An 18,213-nucleotide genomic window follows, 5' to 3' on the forward strand; every position below is an offset into this window, starting at 1 on the left:
ATAGCCACACCTCACTTTATGCAACAGATATGTTCCTGACAATTTTGCCCTAAGCAAAATTTGTGCAAAACAGGGTCATAAATATATGTCAATGAGGACAAATGATGCCAAAAAGTAAAGCAAAATATTAACATAAACATATATTATTAACCTGAAGGAAAAAAAAACAAACAAAAAAAAAAAAAAAAAACAATTAAATGAATAACAAAAAGGCTAAATACAGTAGAACGTTGACTATCCAAACTAATATTTGGTTGGGACTAAGGTTGGTTTGGTTAATCAAACATACACGAGAATATCCAGTTTATACGAAACAAAGTGCAATTAGGCCTACAATTAAATTATTGTATGCATGGTTATTACTAGTGTATTTTGAAATATGAAATATTATAAAAAATAATTGATTTAAGAAATCATTTGCAAAAAATAACCAAAACGTTTTGAAGAAACAATATATATTAATTTTGAACTTACCTCATTGTTTTTCATGGTTTCAACTACAAATCACTTTTTTTTACATAAACAAAAATAAACAATCTCAAGTAATTGCACACAAATAAGAGTATAATGAAGCTTGGGAAGGTTCATTTTTAAAATATGTAATCTTGAATTTCCCTTTGAACCATGTGAGATTGTCTTTTTTTGGCGGTGAGGTCTCTCATCCTCTCCAATAGCAGCACCTTCATAGAACTGCATTCAGACCGTTGCTCACACCATGCCATTGCAGTTTCTAGTGCAGTGAAGGTCTCTGCATGAGTGGGCCCACTCCCTGCTTCCTCTTTGTCATCAAAATCACCGTGGTTAAAGTCAGCACATTCTTCATCCTGGACTAATGCAAAAATTTCTTCTTCAGTTAAAATATGATAACCAGGATCATTGGCATCATTGTTTAACCATTCCTCTGCACCATCTTTCCCACGGTCAGAAAATCCAGGAATCTCTTGGATTCCTGGATTTTCCGAGTCTTTATTCAAATCTTGCACATGTGTGACCATCTCTTTGGCAGCACCCCAAAGTTTATGCCATGCCTTTTTTAGATTTCCCTCTGAAAACATGTTCCAGGCATCTGGTAGCAATAATCCTTAATGTTGAGTTTTGAAAACTCAACCAAGCTTTCTTCATCTCCCTCTGGTAGCAGTAAGCGACGCAAGACATGTTTTTTTGTACATAGTTTTTAGTTTTTCTATAACACCTTGATCCATAGGCTGCAGCAGGGCTGTAACATTTGGCGGTAAAAACCTGACAAAGAAGTTCTCATCAATTGAATTCAGTTTTTCAAGAGGAGGGTGGGATGGTGCATTATCAATAATAAGCAAAACTTTACCAGCTTTACCCTCATTTTCTCAATGCCTCTTCACACTTGGAATAAAATCTTGACTAAACCAATCCAAAAAAAATGTTGTAATTCATCCAAGCATTTTTCTGTGCTTTATATTGTACTGGTAGACAAGTTACACCTTTAAAGCATCTTGGATCCTTGCATTTTCCAATCACCAACAATGGTAAAACAATGTGTCCATTTGCATTTACACACACCATAACTGTAACATGCTGTTTGTTAAGGTTTGAAACCAGGAGCAGCCATTTCACATTGCAATACAAGTGATTTAAGAGGGAGTGACTTCCAATTAAAACCAATTCATCTGCATTGTAAATGTCATCCTTGGAAAAACTTTTCTTCTGCCAAATTCAGAAAAGACTTTAAAAGCTTTTTAACTCCTGTAATGACAAATTAGAACTATTTCTATGGTATATTGCATATATCTTCAAATAAATAATCAGAGAATGCATTAAGTGGCAGGAGTAATATTTCAGCATAACAACCAGTGCACTAAAAGTAGATACTATAATTTTTTTTTTGGAAGGGACAGTGGTTCAGATAATTTACGTTCGGATAATCGACGTTCTACTGTAATGTTTAGTAATATGTAAGCTCTGTGATGTAAGCACTGATGTGTTTAGTGGAACTGTTTCAAACTGGATTACATGCAGAGTTTAATGGCACTCTTGAGATTTAACAAATCTGCCTAATGCAATGTCGCAGAATGTGAGGAATGACATATAGGCAAACTAATAGTATAACAGTATATTAATAAACATATAAACAAATGAAGTTAAACAGATATTAATATAAAAATATAAATGCAAAGCCCCTACCTGCTGGATCAGTAAACCCTGCTTCTGCCCCACTTAAATCAGAGCAGTTTACAGTGTTACCACCACCAGTAGTAGCAGCATCAGCACCACCACCACCATAGTTATCAATACCATCACCATTATTTTCATCGCCTGAGTGCGAGCTAGTAGTTAAGGAAGCATTAGAAGCACTTCCTTTGCTAAAAGACTGGGAGATGTTCAGAGAACCATGTGAAGTATCTGAAGAGTTTATAGAATGACCAAATGACTGCAAGGAGATAGACTGTTCAGAAGTGTCAGTGATAATAGTATGAGTGTTCAATGAACTGTTTGCAGGAAGCCATTCCCATGTTGGAGAATCTTCAATTAGACCATCCTTTGTTTCACTGTCAACTTCATCAATTGATTGGTCCAATCTTTTCACTAGTATAAAACCAACAATGTGAATTCAGGTAAAAAATTCTTTAAAAATGTACTTTCATCTAAAAATATAGGATGAAAATGAGCTATAATTATAAGACATAAATTAAAAGAGAAAAACGGTTGCAAAGATTCTTGGACATCATGAATGTATTAGTTATCTATTAGTATAATGAGCAGAAAAAGCAAAGCATATAAATCTCACTAAACTCAATTTGAATGGGTCATATGTTACATCATGAATGTATTAGTACTAAGCATTACATATTTCAAATGCTCTAGTCAAAAGGAGCAGTTATGGGTACACTTTACTGAGATGAACATGAAAAACTGATGAAAACAATGTGCAAAAAAAGCAAGAGTAAAATAGGTCCTATCCTGTATTCAATCAAGTCAGTGAAAGGAAATGAATTAAATGAAAAAAAAATTAAAATTTGTTGAAATCAATGGAAATAGATTAATACATTTTAAAATAAATGAGCAGAAAGTAGGTGAGTAAGTTAATAATGAAAGGAATGGGAATGCTAATAAGGCTTGTAATCAATCAATTAAGGAAACCTTGTCAAGAGCTGAATATTTTGGTTTGAAGTGTAGTTTTGGGTGGATCTGTACAAAAGTTTGAAAGCATGTCAGTAGGCTAAAGAGTAACATAAAGGTCATATTGTTGGGAAGGAATTATGTGAAGCTGCTTTTGTAATGGGTTGACCCTATTTAGAAAATTTTCAATGTGGACATTAGCATTCAAATCACTGTTGCAAATAGAATGACTGTCTTTTATAACATTTTATATGCTTTGCTTTTTATTATATTATGCTTATATTCAGAATTAATTCACAGCAAGAATTAATTCTGAATTACATTTGTTAACTATTAGCCATCACATTTATCAGGGGAGGAAAACATGAATTATAATACAGGAACTGAAGGGCATTTCTTACAAGTACAAAACAAAACACAAAACAGAATGTTCTGAAAGAAATCACTACTCAATATACATATAAACTAATTTTAATGGATGGTAGATGCTGCTCCTGAAGATTTTTATATACCACAAAGAACTAAAACCTTGTATATTAAAAACTTCAGAGTGGTATCTGCTGTGCAATAAATTTGTTTATATATCACTTAAATTTCAATAATAAAGTATTGATCCAATTAGCAGATAAGCATTACAGACATTTCAATAGATATGCAGTAAATATACATTTTTTTTTTTATCACACCTTGCCAGAATAAAAATACTGATGAGCTTAATCACATCAACATTTTGTTGTGATGTGACAAACATAAAACCCTTTTTATCTGACATCTTCTATTAGGAACTTGGTTGGCTGCTTAAACTCAAGCTGCAAAGAATCTTTATTGTACTTTATTTATTTGCATCTTTATTTTATCTGCATATTGTAGGTTCTAAAATTTGTTTGCTTTTGGGATGTGAAAAACTAATTAACTCAATTGCACTTGAAGTACAAAGAAATCTTGTCTTCTTAATAAACCACTCTTATCGATATTTACATCTTCTAGAATATAATGCACCTATACTGAAAATGATATAAGTGAGAGTCCTAATATTTTAGAGCTAATAAGCCTAAGATATGGGAATTTACATAATGCTGATGCATACAAACACATTGATACAAAAGCATCACATATCTCAATAATGTGAAGCAAATAATCGCATATCTCAATAATGTGAAGCAAATCATCACGAGATACATCACTCTTTACAAATAAACTACATTACTCGCTAAGGAGAAGTATATGGCTATTTATTAGTAATGACATGAGCTATGTTGACTGCTCTTCCAGTCCAATGGACATGAGCTATGTTGACTACTCTTCCAGTCCAATAGACATGCTTGGTATAGAGAATGGCTACCTGGATAATGTTTAATGTTTACTACCTAAATACATCCAACAGTCAAATTGGAATGAAGGAATTGGTGCGGTTTGAGGTTTTTTCTCATGGTATAGACTAGTTTCACTCATTGCAGCACATGGAACCAAAAATCTTGCATCCGAGATTGACGTTCTGGACAATTCTGTGTACCCTACACTACGGTAATTTTATGGAAGGAGACCCTTCCATAAAATGCATTTTTTGTCATGAGGCAAGGACAGTGAATGCATGGATTGAAAATAATAATACTAGAACATTAGTGGCAAACCACAGCCCTAATCTTGTGGAACAGAGAAAGGTCAAGATGGCATTTTCTGCTTGCCATCCAAGATGCTCATATACCTTTAAGGGAGAAGTGGAAGTCACAAGCTTTCTGCCAGAAATTTTACTAGCAGAAAAATTATGCAAGGAAGTAAGCTTATACAGTATCAGCCATTTAAAAAAAAAAAAAAAAAAAAAAAAAACTTACCTACTTCATTTGTCAATCTCTTCTAATAATTTCTTTGATCCTCCTTTAAATTTATTCAAACTATCCACTTTCACAACACCAGGCACAAGTTTACTTGAACACTTTGGCTGAGAGTAAATTTCTGCATATCTTTTGCAACCATCCATTCTCAATTGAAATTTATGTTCCCGTGTGTGTGTGTGTGCATGTGTGCTGTTCAAGAATGAGTAAGGATTCATCAATATTTCATTTGCTCGCCAATTTAAAGTCTTAGACAGATAAAAGTGATGATCCTCACAGATGCCAAATTTCCAAATGTGGCAAAAATACAGAAATCAAGTCTTTCTCGGTAAAAGCACTCTTAACCAAACCAATCTTGCAGCTGTTCTCTGTATCCAGATCTTTTCTAAAATGAAGCTTCCAGACCTGTATACAGTACTCAAGCTGCAGTCTAACCATTGCCTTATACAATGATATAATCACCTCTTCGTTAACGCTGGCAAAATTCCTGTATATCACCAACTGAACAAAATGAGCTATCCTAGCAGCCTGTTTGCACTACTCAGAGAACTCCATGTCATACTACAATTTTCTCTTAGGTATTTTTCATTCTCCATTATCTTGTGCTCAATATTAAGTCTCAAATTCCACTTTTCAAAGGATCTGGATACAGAGAACAGCTGCAAGATTGGTTTGGTTAAGAGTGCTAATTTTTCTAGGCCTTCAGCAGTAGCATACCTTGATTCTTGCCATTGACTACCCTACTCAGGTGTGTATCATCAGGCAAACGTAGATACTGAACTTGATATGTCTACATCAATATAATTAATAAATACTGAAAACAGTAATGGTCCCAATATCAAGGTTTCACTTGTAACATTAATACATGAAGCAGAATGGCCATTAACAACCACTCAGTCCCCTACCATTGAGCCATCCTTTAATTCATAGGAGTACCTTGTCTTCAATGCCACATTGTTTCAATTTGCATGGTTATTGTTCATGTGGAACAGTACTACTACTAAAAGCTTTACTGAAATATAAGCATATGACATTAGCATTAGCCAAAAAAAAAAACCACACACACCCTTCTCATTTCACCCATCCACTTGCTCCAAATGTTTGACTAGTTCTACCTTGAATCTGTTTAAGCTATCAACTTCTACAACGACAGATGGAAGTTTGTTCTAGCAATCAACCATCCGCTGGCTAAAGGAAAACTTCTGCACATCTATCCTAAAACTGTCTTTCCTCAATTTGAATTTATGCCCTCTCGGGCGATTATTCTGAGCAAGAGGAAGAATCCCATCAGCATTGAGCATGCTCAAACCATTCAAGGCTTTATACACCTCAATCAGATCACCTCACAGGTGCCTAGTCTCCAGACACTAAAATTTGAAAAACATAAGCCTTTCTTTGTAAGAGCAACCCTTTGTTCCATTCACTAATCTTGTTGCCTTCTCTGTACTTGTTCCAACAGCTCTACATCCTTCTTAAAATGAGGCCTCCAGACCTATATACAGTACTGAAGGTGTATCCTGACCATTGCCTTATACAAGGGGATAATCTCCTCCTTATCCCTGCTAGAAAACTTCCTGTATATCATTGACAAGACACCATGAGCTACTCTTGCAGACAGTCTGGACAGCTCAGAAAACTACATATCTGCCTGCACAATTACCCCCAGGTCCTTTTAACTCTACCACTGTCAGTGTACTACCACACAGTTGATACGTTACTCTGGGGTTACTGCTTCCCATATGCAGTACTTTACCTTTGTCAATGTTAAACTTCAGTTGCCACCTCTCGGCCCATCTGCTCAACTTTTCTAGATCCTGTTGCAGCAGCATACCGTCATTAACAACCCTGCCGACCTTTGTATTGTCTGCAAACTTGGACATTAAGCCTGATATACCATCATCAATATCATTAATGAATACAGAAAACAACAATGGACTCAACACCTAAACCTGGGGGACTCCACCAATAACATTAGTCCACATTGAAATTATTTTTTCCATTCAGTTCCTTTGTAATAAATTCATGCTGTAATTTACACATAATTGCATTCCTCTCAAGATGACCCTAATTACTTCTTAAATTGCTACCTCCAATATTTTCCCTGGCACAGAAGTCAATCTTACAGGTTGCAATTACCCACTTCATTTTGATCTTTCTTTGTGAGTAAAAGGGACATCATTTCCAATGTGTAAGGACATTCCTGAATCCAAGGATGCACTCATAATTATTATTAATAGTTTGCTTATTATTACAGCTGTTTCTTTGAATATAATTAGACAGATTAAATCAGCTCAAGGTGCCTTATTTACATTTATTTTTAACGTTTTCTATTCCACTTTCCTCACAATTATCACAAAATTATTCAGCTTCCAGTTATAACTTGCTATATTGCTAGTATTCTCATCCAGAATATTTATTAGTTTGTTAGCAACCTGTATTCATCAACAGTTATGCCATTCATCCAATGAAGCAATGTGATTCATCCCTCTTTTTTCTAGTGTTAAGATAAGCAAAGAATTCTGTGCTTTTCTTTATATTCTTGGTTAAAAACTTCTCGTAAACTTCCTCAGCAAGCTTAACTTCCTCAAGTGCTGGTATTGGTGGCAAGAGGACATATTAGTGGAGTACCTCAGGGCTCAGTGTTGGGTCCATTATTGTTTTCTGTATTTATAAATGATATTGATGATGGTATAGCAAGCTTAATGTCCAAGTTTGCAGACGATACAAAGGTTGGCAGGGTTGTCAAAGACACTACTGACACTATGCTGCTGCAACAGGATCTGGAAAGGTTGAGCAGATGGGCTGAGAGGTGGCAAATGAAGTTTAACATTGACAAATGTAAAGTACTACACATGGGAAACAGCAACCCCAGAGCAACGTATCAACTCTGTGGTACTACACTGACAGTGGTAGAGAATGAAAGGGACTTGGGGGTGGTTGTGCAGGCAGATATGAAGTTCTCTGAGCAGTGCAGACGGGCTGCAAGAGTAGCTCATGGAGCATTGTCAATGATATACAGGAATTTTTCCAGCAGGGATAAGGAGGTGATTATTCCCTTGTATAAGGCAATGGTCAGGCCACACCTAGAGTACTATATACAGGTCTGGAGGCCTCATTTCAAGAAGGATGTAGAGCTGCTGGAACGAGTACAGAGAAGGGCAACAAGATTAGTGAATGGAACAAAGGGGTGCTCTTACGAAGAAAGGCTTAAGTTTTGCAAATTACAGTGTCTGGAGACTAGGCACCAGTGAGGTGTATAAGAGGTGTATAAGGCCTTGAATGGTTTGAGCATGCTCAATGCTGATGGGATTCTTCCTCTAGCTCAGAATAATCACCTGAGAGGGCATAAATTCAAATTGAGGAAAGACAGATGTAGGACAGACGTGCGGAAATTTGCCTTTAGCCAGTGGGTGGTTGGTTGGTGGAACAGACTTCCATCCCTTGTAGTGGAGGTTGATAGCCTAAATAAGTTTAAGGCTCAGCTGGACAGGTATTTTGAACGAACAGAGGGGTGAAATGGAAGTGGGTTTTTTTTTTTTTTTTTTTTGGCTGAGGCTGCATAAGCTTGCTTTCTTGCATCAAATGCCTCTACTAATGCTAATGCTAATGCTAATTTATTTTTAACAATTTATATTCCACTTTCCTCACAATTATCACAAAATTATTCAGCTTCCAGTTATAACTTGCTATATTGCTAGTATTCTCATCCATAAAAATTTCTTCATATGTGGATGTAGATGCAGAATATTTATTAGTTTGTTAGCAACCTGTATTCATCAAGTTATGCCATTCATCCAATGAAGCAATGTAATTCATCCCTCTTTTTTCTAGTGTTAAGATAAGCAAAGAATTCTGTGCTTTTCTTTATATTCTTGGTTAAAAACTTCTCGTGAACTTCCTCAGCAAGTTTAACTTCCTCAAGTGCTGGTATTGGTGGCAAGAGGACATACCGACTATTAGGTTGTTGTTGTTATTTGGTTTTTAGGAGCATTAGCAACTAAGGCCATATTGCTCTGAGGATATGCGGTGGTCATTCCCTGACATTTCCGCATCCTCCTTATCTGGTGGTCATGGGCTCAAACCCTGGTCTAATCAAGAAGTGTGTGCTATGCACTGCTGCTCCTGCCCACCTGGCTATGGAGGCACCTCCACTATTAGGTAGGTGGCCATAATGTTTTGACCAGACAGTGTATATAATATATAGAAAAAGCCCTCAGATTCTTCCCGCAGGTATCCTATAGCCCAGGGTGTTGAAATAATTAGACAACAGAAAGCTAAAAGCATAAGCAGCACTTAAAATTTGTGCTTGGTTTTACTGGAAATGTAACTTCCCTTAGTAAGTTGACTATAATATTGGTTTATAATTATTGTAAACTTCTGTGTCTCCTTATAATTCAGAGGCCTCCTTATTTTTACCTTATAATTCTGACAGCAGTTCTGACATCTGTTTAGGTCTAAACCTTGAACAATGACTCTTGGCTGTTTGGGATGTGATTATCCCGTTATACAAGGCAATGATCAGGCCACACCTAGAGTATTGCGTACAGATCTGGAGGCCTCATTTTAGAAAGGATATAGAGTTGCTAGAAAGAGTACAAAGAAGGGGAATAAAGGTGTGCTCTTACCAAGAAAGGCTTAAGTTCTGCAAATTGCAGCGCCTGGAGAGCAGGCACCTGGGTGATCTGATTGAGGTGTATAAGGCCTTGAATGGGTTGAGCAAGCTGAATGCTGATGGGATTCTTCCTCTTGCTCAGATTAAGAACTGGGGGGGGGGGTGCACAGATACAAATTGAGGAAAGGCAGTTGTAGAACAGACTTCCATCTTTTGTTGTGGAAGTTGATAGCTTAAATAAATTTAACGTTGAGCTGGACAGGCATTTGGAACAAATAGAGGGGTGAAATGGGAGGGTTTTTTGGCCGATGCTGCATAAGCTTGCTTTCTTGCATCGTATGCCTCTACTAATGCTAATGTTGAAAAAGCTTAATAGAATATGAATTAATTACTTTCCTGAATACCTCCTATTTAGCATTTGACATCAGCTGGTCACAACTGAAAAGAATTTAAAAGCTGTCTAACATTGTAATCACCTTTAAGACAACAAAAGTCCTTCCATTTACCTTTAAAAGGGTTATACCTCTAAATAAATCCCACTTCAATATATATACAGGGGGAGAAGACAGAGTGGTAATCAATGGACACTGCTCATCGTGGACTAATGTTATCAGTGGAGCCATGTTATCAGTCCCTCAGGGTTCAGTGTTGGGTCCATTATTGTTTTCTGTATTTATAAATAATATTGATGATGGTATATCAAGCTTAATGTCCAAGTTTGCAGATGATACAAAAGTTGGCAGTTAAGGACACTACTGGCGCTATGCTGCTGCTGCTGCAACAGGATCTGGAAAGGTTGAGCAGATGGGCTGAGAGGTGGCAAATGAAGTTTAACATTGACAAATGTAAAGTACTACATATGGGAAACAGCAACCCCAGAGCAACGTATCAACTCCGTGGTACTACACTGACAGTGGTAGAGAATGAAAAGGACATGGGGGTAATTGTGCAGGCAGATATGAAGTTCTCTGAGCAGTGCAGATGGGCTGCAAGAGTAGCTCATGGTTTCTTATCAATGATATACAGGAATTTTTCTAGCAGGGATAAGGAGGTGATTATTCCCTTGTATAAGGCAATGGTCAGGCCACACCTTGAGTACTGTGTACAGATCTGGAGGCGCCTCATTTCAAGAAGGATGTAGAGCTGCTGGAAAGGGTACAGAGAAGGGCAACAAGGTTAGTGAATGGAACAAAGGGTTGCTCTTACGAAGAAAGGTTTAAGTTTTGCAAATTACAGTGTCTGGAGACTAGGCACCGGCGAGGTGATCTGATCATCATCATCAGCCATTTTCAATCCACTGCAGGATGAAGGCCTCTCCAGAAACTTTCCAGTTCCTTCTGTTTTGAGCACTGGCCATCCATTTATTACCCAAAAACTCATGAATTTCATCTATCCATCTCCGCCTTTGTCTTCCAGGTTTTCTTCTAGCTCCTCTTGGGTACCATTCTGTTATTTTCTTAGTCCATCTGTCATCATGTCTTCTAGCTATGTGTCCTGCCCAAGACCATTTTAGTTCTTTAGTTTTGATAAGAATGTCCTTTACTTGAGTTTGCTGCCTAATCCATGTGTTTCTCTTCTTATCTAATACTCTGATTCCCAATATAATTCGTTCCATTCTTCGCTGTGTAGTTCTCAGCTTCTCTTCCATTCTTTTGGGGAGTGCCCAAGTTTCACTTCCATAAGTCATGGTGGGAAGTATACATTGGTTCATTATTTTACGTTTCAGACAAACTGGGATATTGCTCTTCAGTATGTGACTATATTTCCTGAATGCTATCCATCCAAAATTTATTCTTCTCTTGACTTCCAGCCATTTATCATTATTACAGCTAATAACAACTTGTCCCAGATAAGTATATGACTCCACCTTTTCAATTACTGCTCCTTCAATCATTGTTTCCCTTTCTGTGGCATACTTGTTCATCATTACTTTTGTTTTAGCCATATTCATCTTTAGTCCAAAATCCTTACTAACTGTGCATAACTGATTAAAATTTTCCTCTACTTCTTTGGGATCGTGGCTTATAACCACAATGTCATCTGCAAATCGTAAATGGTTTAAGTACTCTCCGTTCACATTGACTCCTTTCTGCGACCAGGCTAATCTTCTGAAAGTTTCCTCAAGGGCAGCAGTAAACAGCTTCGGAGATATTGTGTCTCCTTGTGGAACTCCTTTCTCAATTTTAAATTTCCTACTGTCTTTGTCTAGTCTAATAAAGGAGGTAGCACTCTCATATATTTTCTTCAAAATCATAATATAATGGATATCTATGCCTTGTCTTTCCAGTGCCCGAAACATTGCCTTTTGCTGTATGGAGTCAAATGCCTTTTCATAATCCACAAATGCCAGGCATAATGGTGTTTTATATTCATTTGCTTTCTCCATTAGCTGTGATATTACGTGGAGGTGATCCATAGTTGAGAACCCTGTCCTAAAGCCAGTTTGCTCTTTCGGTTGATTCTCGTCATTACTAATCTGTTAGTAATGACCCTTGTGAACAACTTGTAGATGTGGGATAACAAGCTAATTGGTCTATAATTTCCAATTTCTGATTTATCTCCTTTCTTATGCAGCAAAACTATGATTGCATTATTCTACTGCTTAGGCGTCACACCTTTTCTAATGCACTTTGTGAAGAGCCTTGCCAGTTTTTGTGTTATGCCTCTTCCTCCCAATTTTAAAAACTCAACAGTAACTTCATCTTCCCCCGAGGCTTTCTGATTCTTCATTTTCTTCAATGCATGTTCTACCTCATCAGGAAGAATGTCGTATGTGTTGTATGTCGTACAAAGTAGCAACACATACGAAGAATATCGTATGTGTTGCTACTTTGCAATCCATCTTCCCCACTGCTGGCATCATTCCCTCGCTCCTTGTATAATTCTCTATAGTAGTCTTCTGCTATTTGAATTATGCCTTCTCTGCTGTTTATAAGTACACCATCGCTATTCTTCAGTTTCAGTATCATTTGTCTTTCTGTATTACTGCTCATGGCTGCTGATTTAAATCCTTTGTTTTCCCTTAATGCTTGTTCTACTTTTCTTGTGTTAAATCTTCTTATGTCCTCTCTGAGTCTCTTTCTAATGGCTTTGCGTAACTCAGTATACTCAATTTTCTCCCCGTCAATGTTTTTCTTGCTCTTCATTTGTCGTTTCGGTTCATCATGACAAGTGTTTCTTGACTAATTTTTTCTTTTTTGAATTTCTTTTTCCCTATAGGTTTCTTGGGCTTTATCACTTTCAGAAAGTTGTACTATTCCTCGTCAATATCTTGGTCCTGAGCAGTCTGCAGAAGCTCAAACTTGTTCTTAAGTTCCAGTACATACTGCTTTTTCTTCTCTTCTGTTATTTCAAAGGCCTTTGTATTATTTACTCGAGTCAGTTTTTTCCTTTCCTTTCCTTTCCTACATCTATATCAAGTGTACACCTTACCATTCTGTGATCACTTCCAGCATTTACCTTATTCAGGATAGTAACATCATTCACAATATATCTTCTGTTAGTGAGGATGAAGTCGATTTCATTAGTTGTTAATCCATTTGGATTCTTCCATGTCCACTTTCTGTTCACTCTTTTCTTGAAAAAAAGTGTTCATTACTGACAGTCCTTGAGATTCTGCAAATTCCACAAGTATTTCACCTCTTTTATTTCTTTCACCAATTCCAAAATTTCCTATAGTTCCTCTTTCTGCACTGTTTTGCCTTTTTCCAACCTTAGCATTGAAGTCCCCCATAATAATAGTGTAGTGGATTTTCTGCTCATCTAGAAGACTCAATTTCGGTGTACATTTCTTCAACCTCTTCATCATCATGGCTCGATGTTGGTGCATAAATCATTATAATCTTTAGCTTGTACCTCTTAGAAATCTTGAGTATTAGTCTTGACACCCTTGGTGATGTACTTTTGAATTCCAAAATGTTTTTAAAATCTTTATGGACCAGAAACCCAACTCCACCTTCACTCCTTTCACTGTTTCCATTGGTGTACAGCAGATTTCCACTTGATAAACTTATAAGTGATTCATTTCTTCTTCTTGTTTCAGCCAAACCGATGATATTCCAATTTACATTTTCTAATTCCTTTTCCAGCTCTAATATCCTGTCTTCGCTGATGGTAGAGGTGTATAAAGCCTTGAATGGTTTGAGCATGCTCAATGGTGATGGGATTCTGCCTCTTGCTCAGAATAATCAACTGAGAGGGCATAAATTCAAATTGAGGAAAGACAGATGTAGGATAGATGTTCGGAAATTTGCCTTTAGCCAGTGGGTAGTTGGTTGGTGGAACAGACTTCCATCCCTTGTTGTGGAAGTTGATAGCCTAAATAAATTTAAGGCTCAGCTGGACAGGTATTTCGAACGAACAGAGGGGTGAAGTGGAAGGTTTTTTTGGTTTTTTTTTTTTTCTGGCTGATGCTGCATAAGCTTGCTTTCTTGCATCATATGCCTCTACTAATGCTAATGCTATACTATGATGGCTGCCACTCAGTGGTTCCATTACCTGAAGATTTTTAATATGTGATACATCATTGCTGATCATCATATGAGGAGTTTACTTTCTCTTGTTTCTTCTCTAATATGTTTATCCTAACAGAAAACAGTTACCCAAAGTAGTATAGAAGTATGTATGTAGTTTGTAATGTATCTTTTAATTCCAAGAATTTTTTCAACTCTTGCAGTCTAAATTTTACTACTCGGAAAAATTTCAAACCACGATTCAGTTAACCATAAAAGACAAATTCCTGGTTTCTATATATATATATATATATATATCCACACTGATTAGTCAAAACATTATAACCACCTTCATGTTTTAGCAATTTGCCATTCCTCCCTAGCTAGTGGCACAAGTGTTGCAATGAGAACCAGTAAATTCAATACTGCAGGTTCGTGGTATGTGTTACATACAAAGTACTTGACTGACATGGGCAAAGGATGTGATCTGATGGACTTCGAAAAAGGGATAATTGTCATGTACTGGTTGAAGGATGGTAGTATTACAGAAACTGAGATTCTGTAATAATTTTGTGGGTATTCATTGAGGGCTTGTAATTAAGGTATTCCACAAGTGGATGGAGAGTATTAGCCATATAGTGCAAGGAAGCCACTGGCTTTTACTGCACCAGCAAAAAAGAAAGAGAAAAAAAAAAATAGATAAGAAAATACAAATTATGTGTTTCCCACCTCATGTAGGTAACTATCCAGTTGACTTAAATTTCTTCAAACTGTCAGATGCTACAAATCATCAATGGTCATAGTGAACGATGGTAAACATTCCACCATTTTTGTCGTGTCTTGTGCAAGTCAATAGACAGAAAATGATGGAATGCTAGCCATGGACCAGTGTGGTGTTTCCAAGACCATGATTCATTGAGCTCACCTGGTGAAGGTATCCATGCTTATGGCCAATGGTGGATTCAGGATAGGGGCACGTGCCACTCCTTGTCGTTTTTTGGAAAATATACTTAATCATTTAAATTCCCTTTAGCTATAAAAAAAATAAATTTTTTTTTTTTTCATTGTTAACATAGGATTTTATCTATTTTTGAATTGTCTCTCAGCTATTTTCAACTGACTACAGTTGGCAACACTGATGCTAATGTGATCGGCATTCTAGTACACAAAATGGTGCCCCTCCTGTTATTTTTTTCTGGATCCACCACTGCTTATGGCCGCCCATAACTAAAGATGCCTAAAGCTTGCATCTGAACAGCATTGCTAAACCACTGATGACTGGAAAAAAGTTGCCTTTTCTGATAAATCCCACTTCCTGCTAGGGAATGAGGATAGTAGATGAGAGGGTATCAAAACAAATTGCAGAGAAATTGCTCCAATGTCCTGATCCAAGAGAAACAGACAGGTGGCAGCAATGCTTTGGTTTGGGGGATATTTTCCTGGGAATCTGTTTTCACTCTCATACCCCTAGACCACCCTCCAAATGCTAAAAACTCCACTTTGGCTGACCAAGTGTGCCCTTCATATCATCCCAGCAGGATAATGAACCACTGTCACATTGCTGGTATTGTGGATAGGGCTTCCGTACATTGAAATGTACCAACAACCATTGAAAAAAATCTTCAAAGATTCCAGAGTAAATCTAGCCTTTGGCAGCTCCAAGAAACTATGGACATATCTAATAAGCTCAGCTATCAACAAAAAAACAATAGATTTCAAACAGAAAACAAACGTGGTTTATGCAATCCCCTGCGCACCGGAGATATAGGCAGCACGAGAACATCGCTACATACAAGAATCCAAAAACATAAAAAGCAATTTAAAAGTAGCCGCAAATAACAAAGAAAAAACAGACTGAGATCAATAAACATACATAGACCAATAATAATAATCCCTGAAAAATGGGACCTAAAACAAATATCCTATAAGTTCAACTTTAACAACAGAACATAACACCCCCCCCCCCCAAAATCCAGGACCTCTACTAACAGGGATGGGTAGTCATGCACCCGGATTTCCAAGTGAAACCCCTTTCTTACCCTTTCCTACCTTTTTGGCCAAAAAAAAAAAAACCATCTACAATTTCCAAATTCCCAAATTATAAGTGTGATACGGTGAGGCAGGAAGTTTTTCCTCTCTCCTACCCTACTTCACCCTTTTCTGACTACTAAACCCCCACCACGTTTTTGAAATATGGCAATGGAACGTGCCCAAGCTATAAAAGACGGCCTCAACACGTATTCACCCTCCTTTGAAGATGGTATTAACGAAAAGCCCCATCAGGATTCAGGACATCATCTCCCTTTATGCCTTCAATTACTCCCCATGCAAGGATTTAGGACAAAAGCTGGCTTTTTCCTTCGTCCTCCTTACATATAATTGCAATTTTAACACCTTCTGAATTACACCTCTCCTGGAGGCAGCCGTCCCTGAAGAAAACCCCACGTAAGAGTATTCTTCTGCCTTAAAATAAAATATATAATATTCTTAAAATTTAATATTCCTTTAAAATTTCCAAATATAGCCTATACTACCCTTTTCAAAAAATCCACAAAGTTTATTTTAAATCCATAATGAGATCGCAGATTCTCTACAAGAAAAAATTATAATAAATTATTAGCATTTGTCCGATTTTACGAAAATTAGCGGGTCTTGACTACTCAAGTTGTCTGTCCAACTGTCTAATAAAGTTTCGAGACTATAGGACCTCCACATATTTTTTTACTCTATGTCATATTGCTGGTATTGTTTGAGAGTGGTTCATCAAAGGAAAGTGACCTCCAGGTGCTACCTTGGCTGCTGAATTTGCTGAATGTGAATCCTAAAGAACTGGGATTAAGTGGACTGCCAGATAGAGCATTTTGATCCTTCGGCATGGACCTATCACAGATCTACAGAATGCAATCCTGGCAACATGGTACAACTTATCTCCAGAAACATTCAGAAGTCTTATAAAATCCATGCCTGGACATGTGACAGTGGCAGTACTGGTGGCAAGGTTAAGTTAAGTTTTTGATTTTTTTGCACATTAGCAACAACAGCTATTATGCACTAAGACAGGTTATAGCATGTTAAAAATAAATTCTGGTATCATCATTCTGATATCTATCATCAAATGTCTATATAAGTATAAGAGTAAAAGGTAGTATATGTATAAAAAATATATACAGTATTTTATATACTGTGTATAAAAATCAATATATTGTAAGAAGTTAAAAACAGCTGACACATTGCATAAGACACAGTCAAATTACTGTGTCCTACACAGAGCCAAGCAAGCAAATTCCTCTTTACAATTACTGCATAGAAGAGACTGCCATGGTTTAATCAGGCTTTACCTGATGTAATTTATTTGAGTTTGTCCATTTCATAAATTCTGCCACTGTGAGTGAATCTTGTTGTATATTATTTACTTGTAGTGTGTACACTGTAGACTGGCAGGTCATGATGATTACTAGGAATTGCTGATTTGGCAGCAGTATCAGCCAAATCATTTTCCACAATCCCAATGTGGCTAAGGATTCAGCAGAAGTGGATATCAAAATTATGTTCATAGAGAGAATAAATCTCCTGCTGTACCTGAGACAGAGCTGGATGAGACCAGTATCCCAACGTTAATAAAGTCTGTAATACACTCAGAGAATTGGAATATACAGTTGAACTTCCCTATAATAAATTCGATAAATCCAGCGAAAAAATTCGTTATAGAGAAATTTCGCTATACAGAGAATATCTTTTTTATTAGAAATTGTTATCTAATTAGAAAATGAAAACGAATGTACATTTATTTTTAATGTATTTTATTTCAAAAACATACTTATTTAAATTACGTTTACACAATTTCCGCCGGTAGGCATCACAAATTAAAAAAATCTGTAATTTTTGTTTGCACAGTACAATTAAAAAAATTGTCTGATTCTCAAAGAAAACCTCACATTTGTTCAGAGCATTAAAAACATTATCAGGAACATTTTCACCAAACTGTAGACCCATACGAACCGTTAATCATTTCTTCACGAGTTGGCTTTTCTACGATTTCTGACGCGTCATCGTTAATTTCTTCGTGATCATGGTCACGTTTAACACTGTTCAGCAGTATGTCATCTTCATTTGGATGTTCTGCTGTGATCTGCATAAACATAACTATATCCAGTGTTATTTCATTTTCGATGTTTCCAGACGATTCTAATGTCCAAAAGTTTTTCAGTTGTGAAAGGGGCAGTTC

The 18,213-nt window shown here is 36.8% G+C and overlaps 1 protein-coding gene across 1 annotated transcript in view; it reads right to left on the bottom strand.

Moving 5' to 3' along the window:
• Nucleotides 1-18,213, bottom strand: part of LOC150075742 (uncharacterized) — a 292,105-nt gene that overhangs the window by 50,627 nt on the left and 223,265 nt on the right. The window contains exon 19 of the mRNA XM_090387865.1: nucleotides 2,158-2,559. Within this exon, the coding sequence (XP_090243991.1) occupies nucleotides 2,158-2,559 (402 nt within the window). The remainder of the gene's footprint in view (nucleotides 1-2,157; nucleotides 2,560-18,213) is intronic.

The sequence above is a fragment of the Mastigoproctus giganteus genome, chromosome 13 (genome assembly GCF_048544385.1).
Source record: "Mastigoproctus giganteus isolate SK-2022 chromosome 13, ASM4854438v1, whole genome shotgun sequence".
Classification (NCBI taxonomy): Eukaryota; Metazoa; Arthropoda; class Arachnida; order Uropygi; family Thelyphonidae; genus Mastigoproctus; species Mastigoproctus giganteus.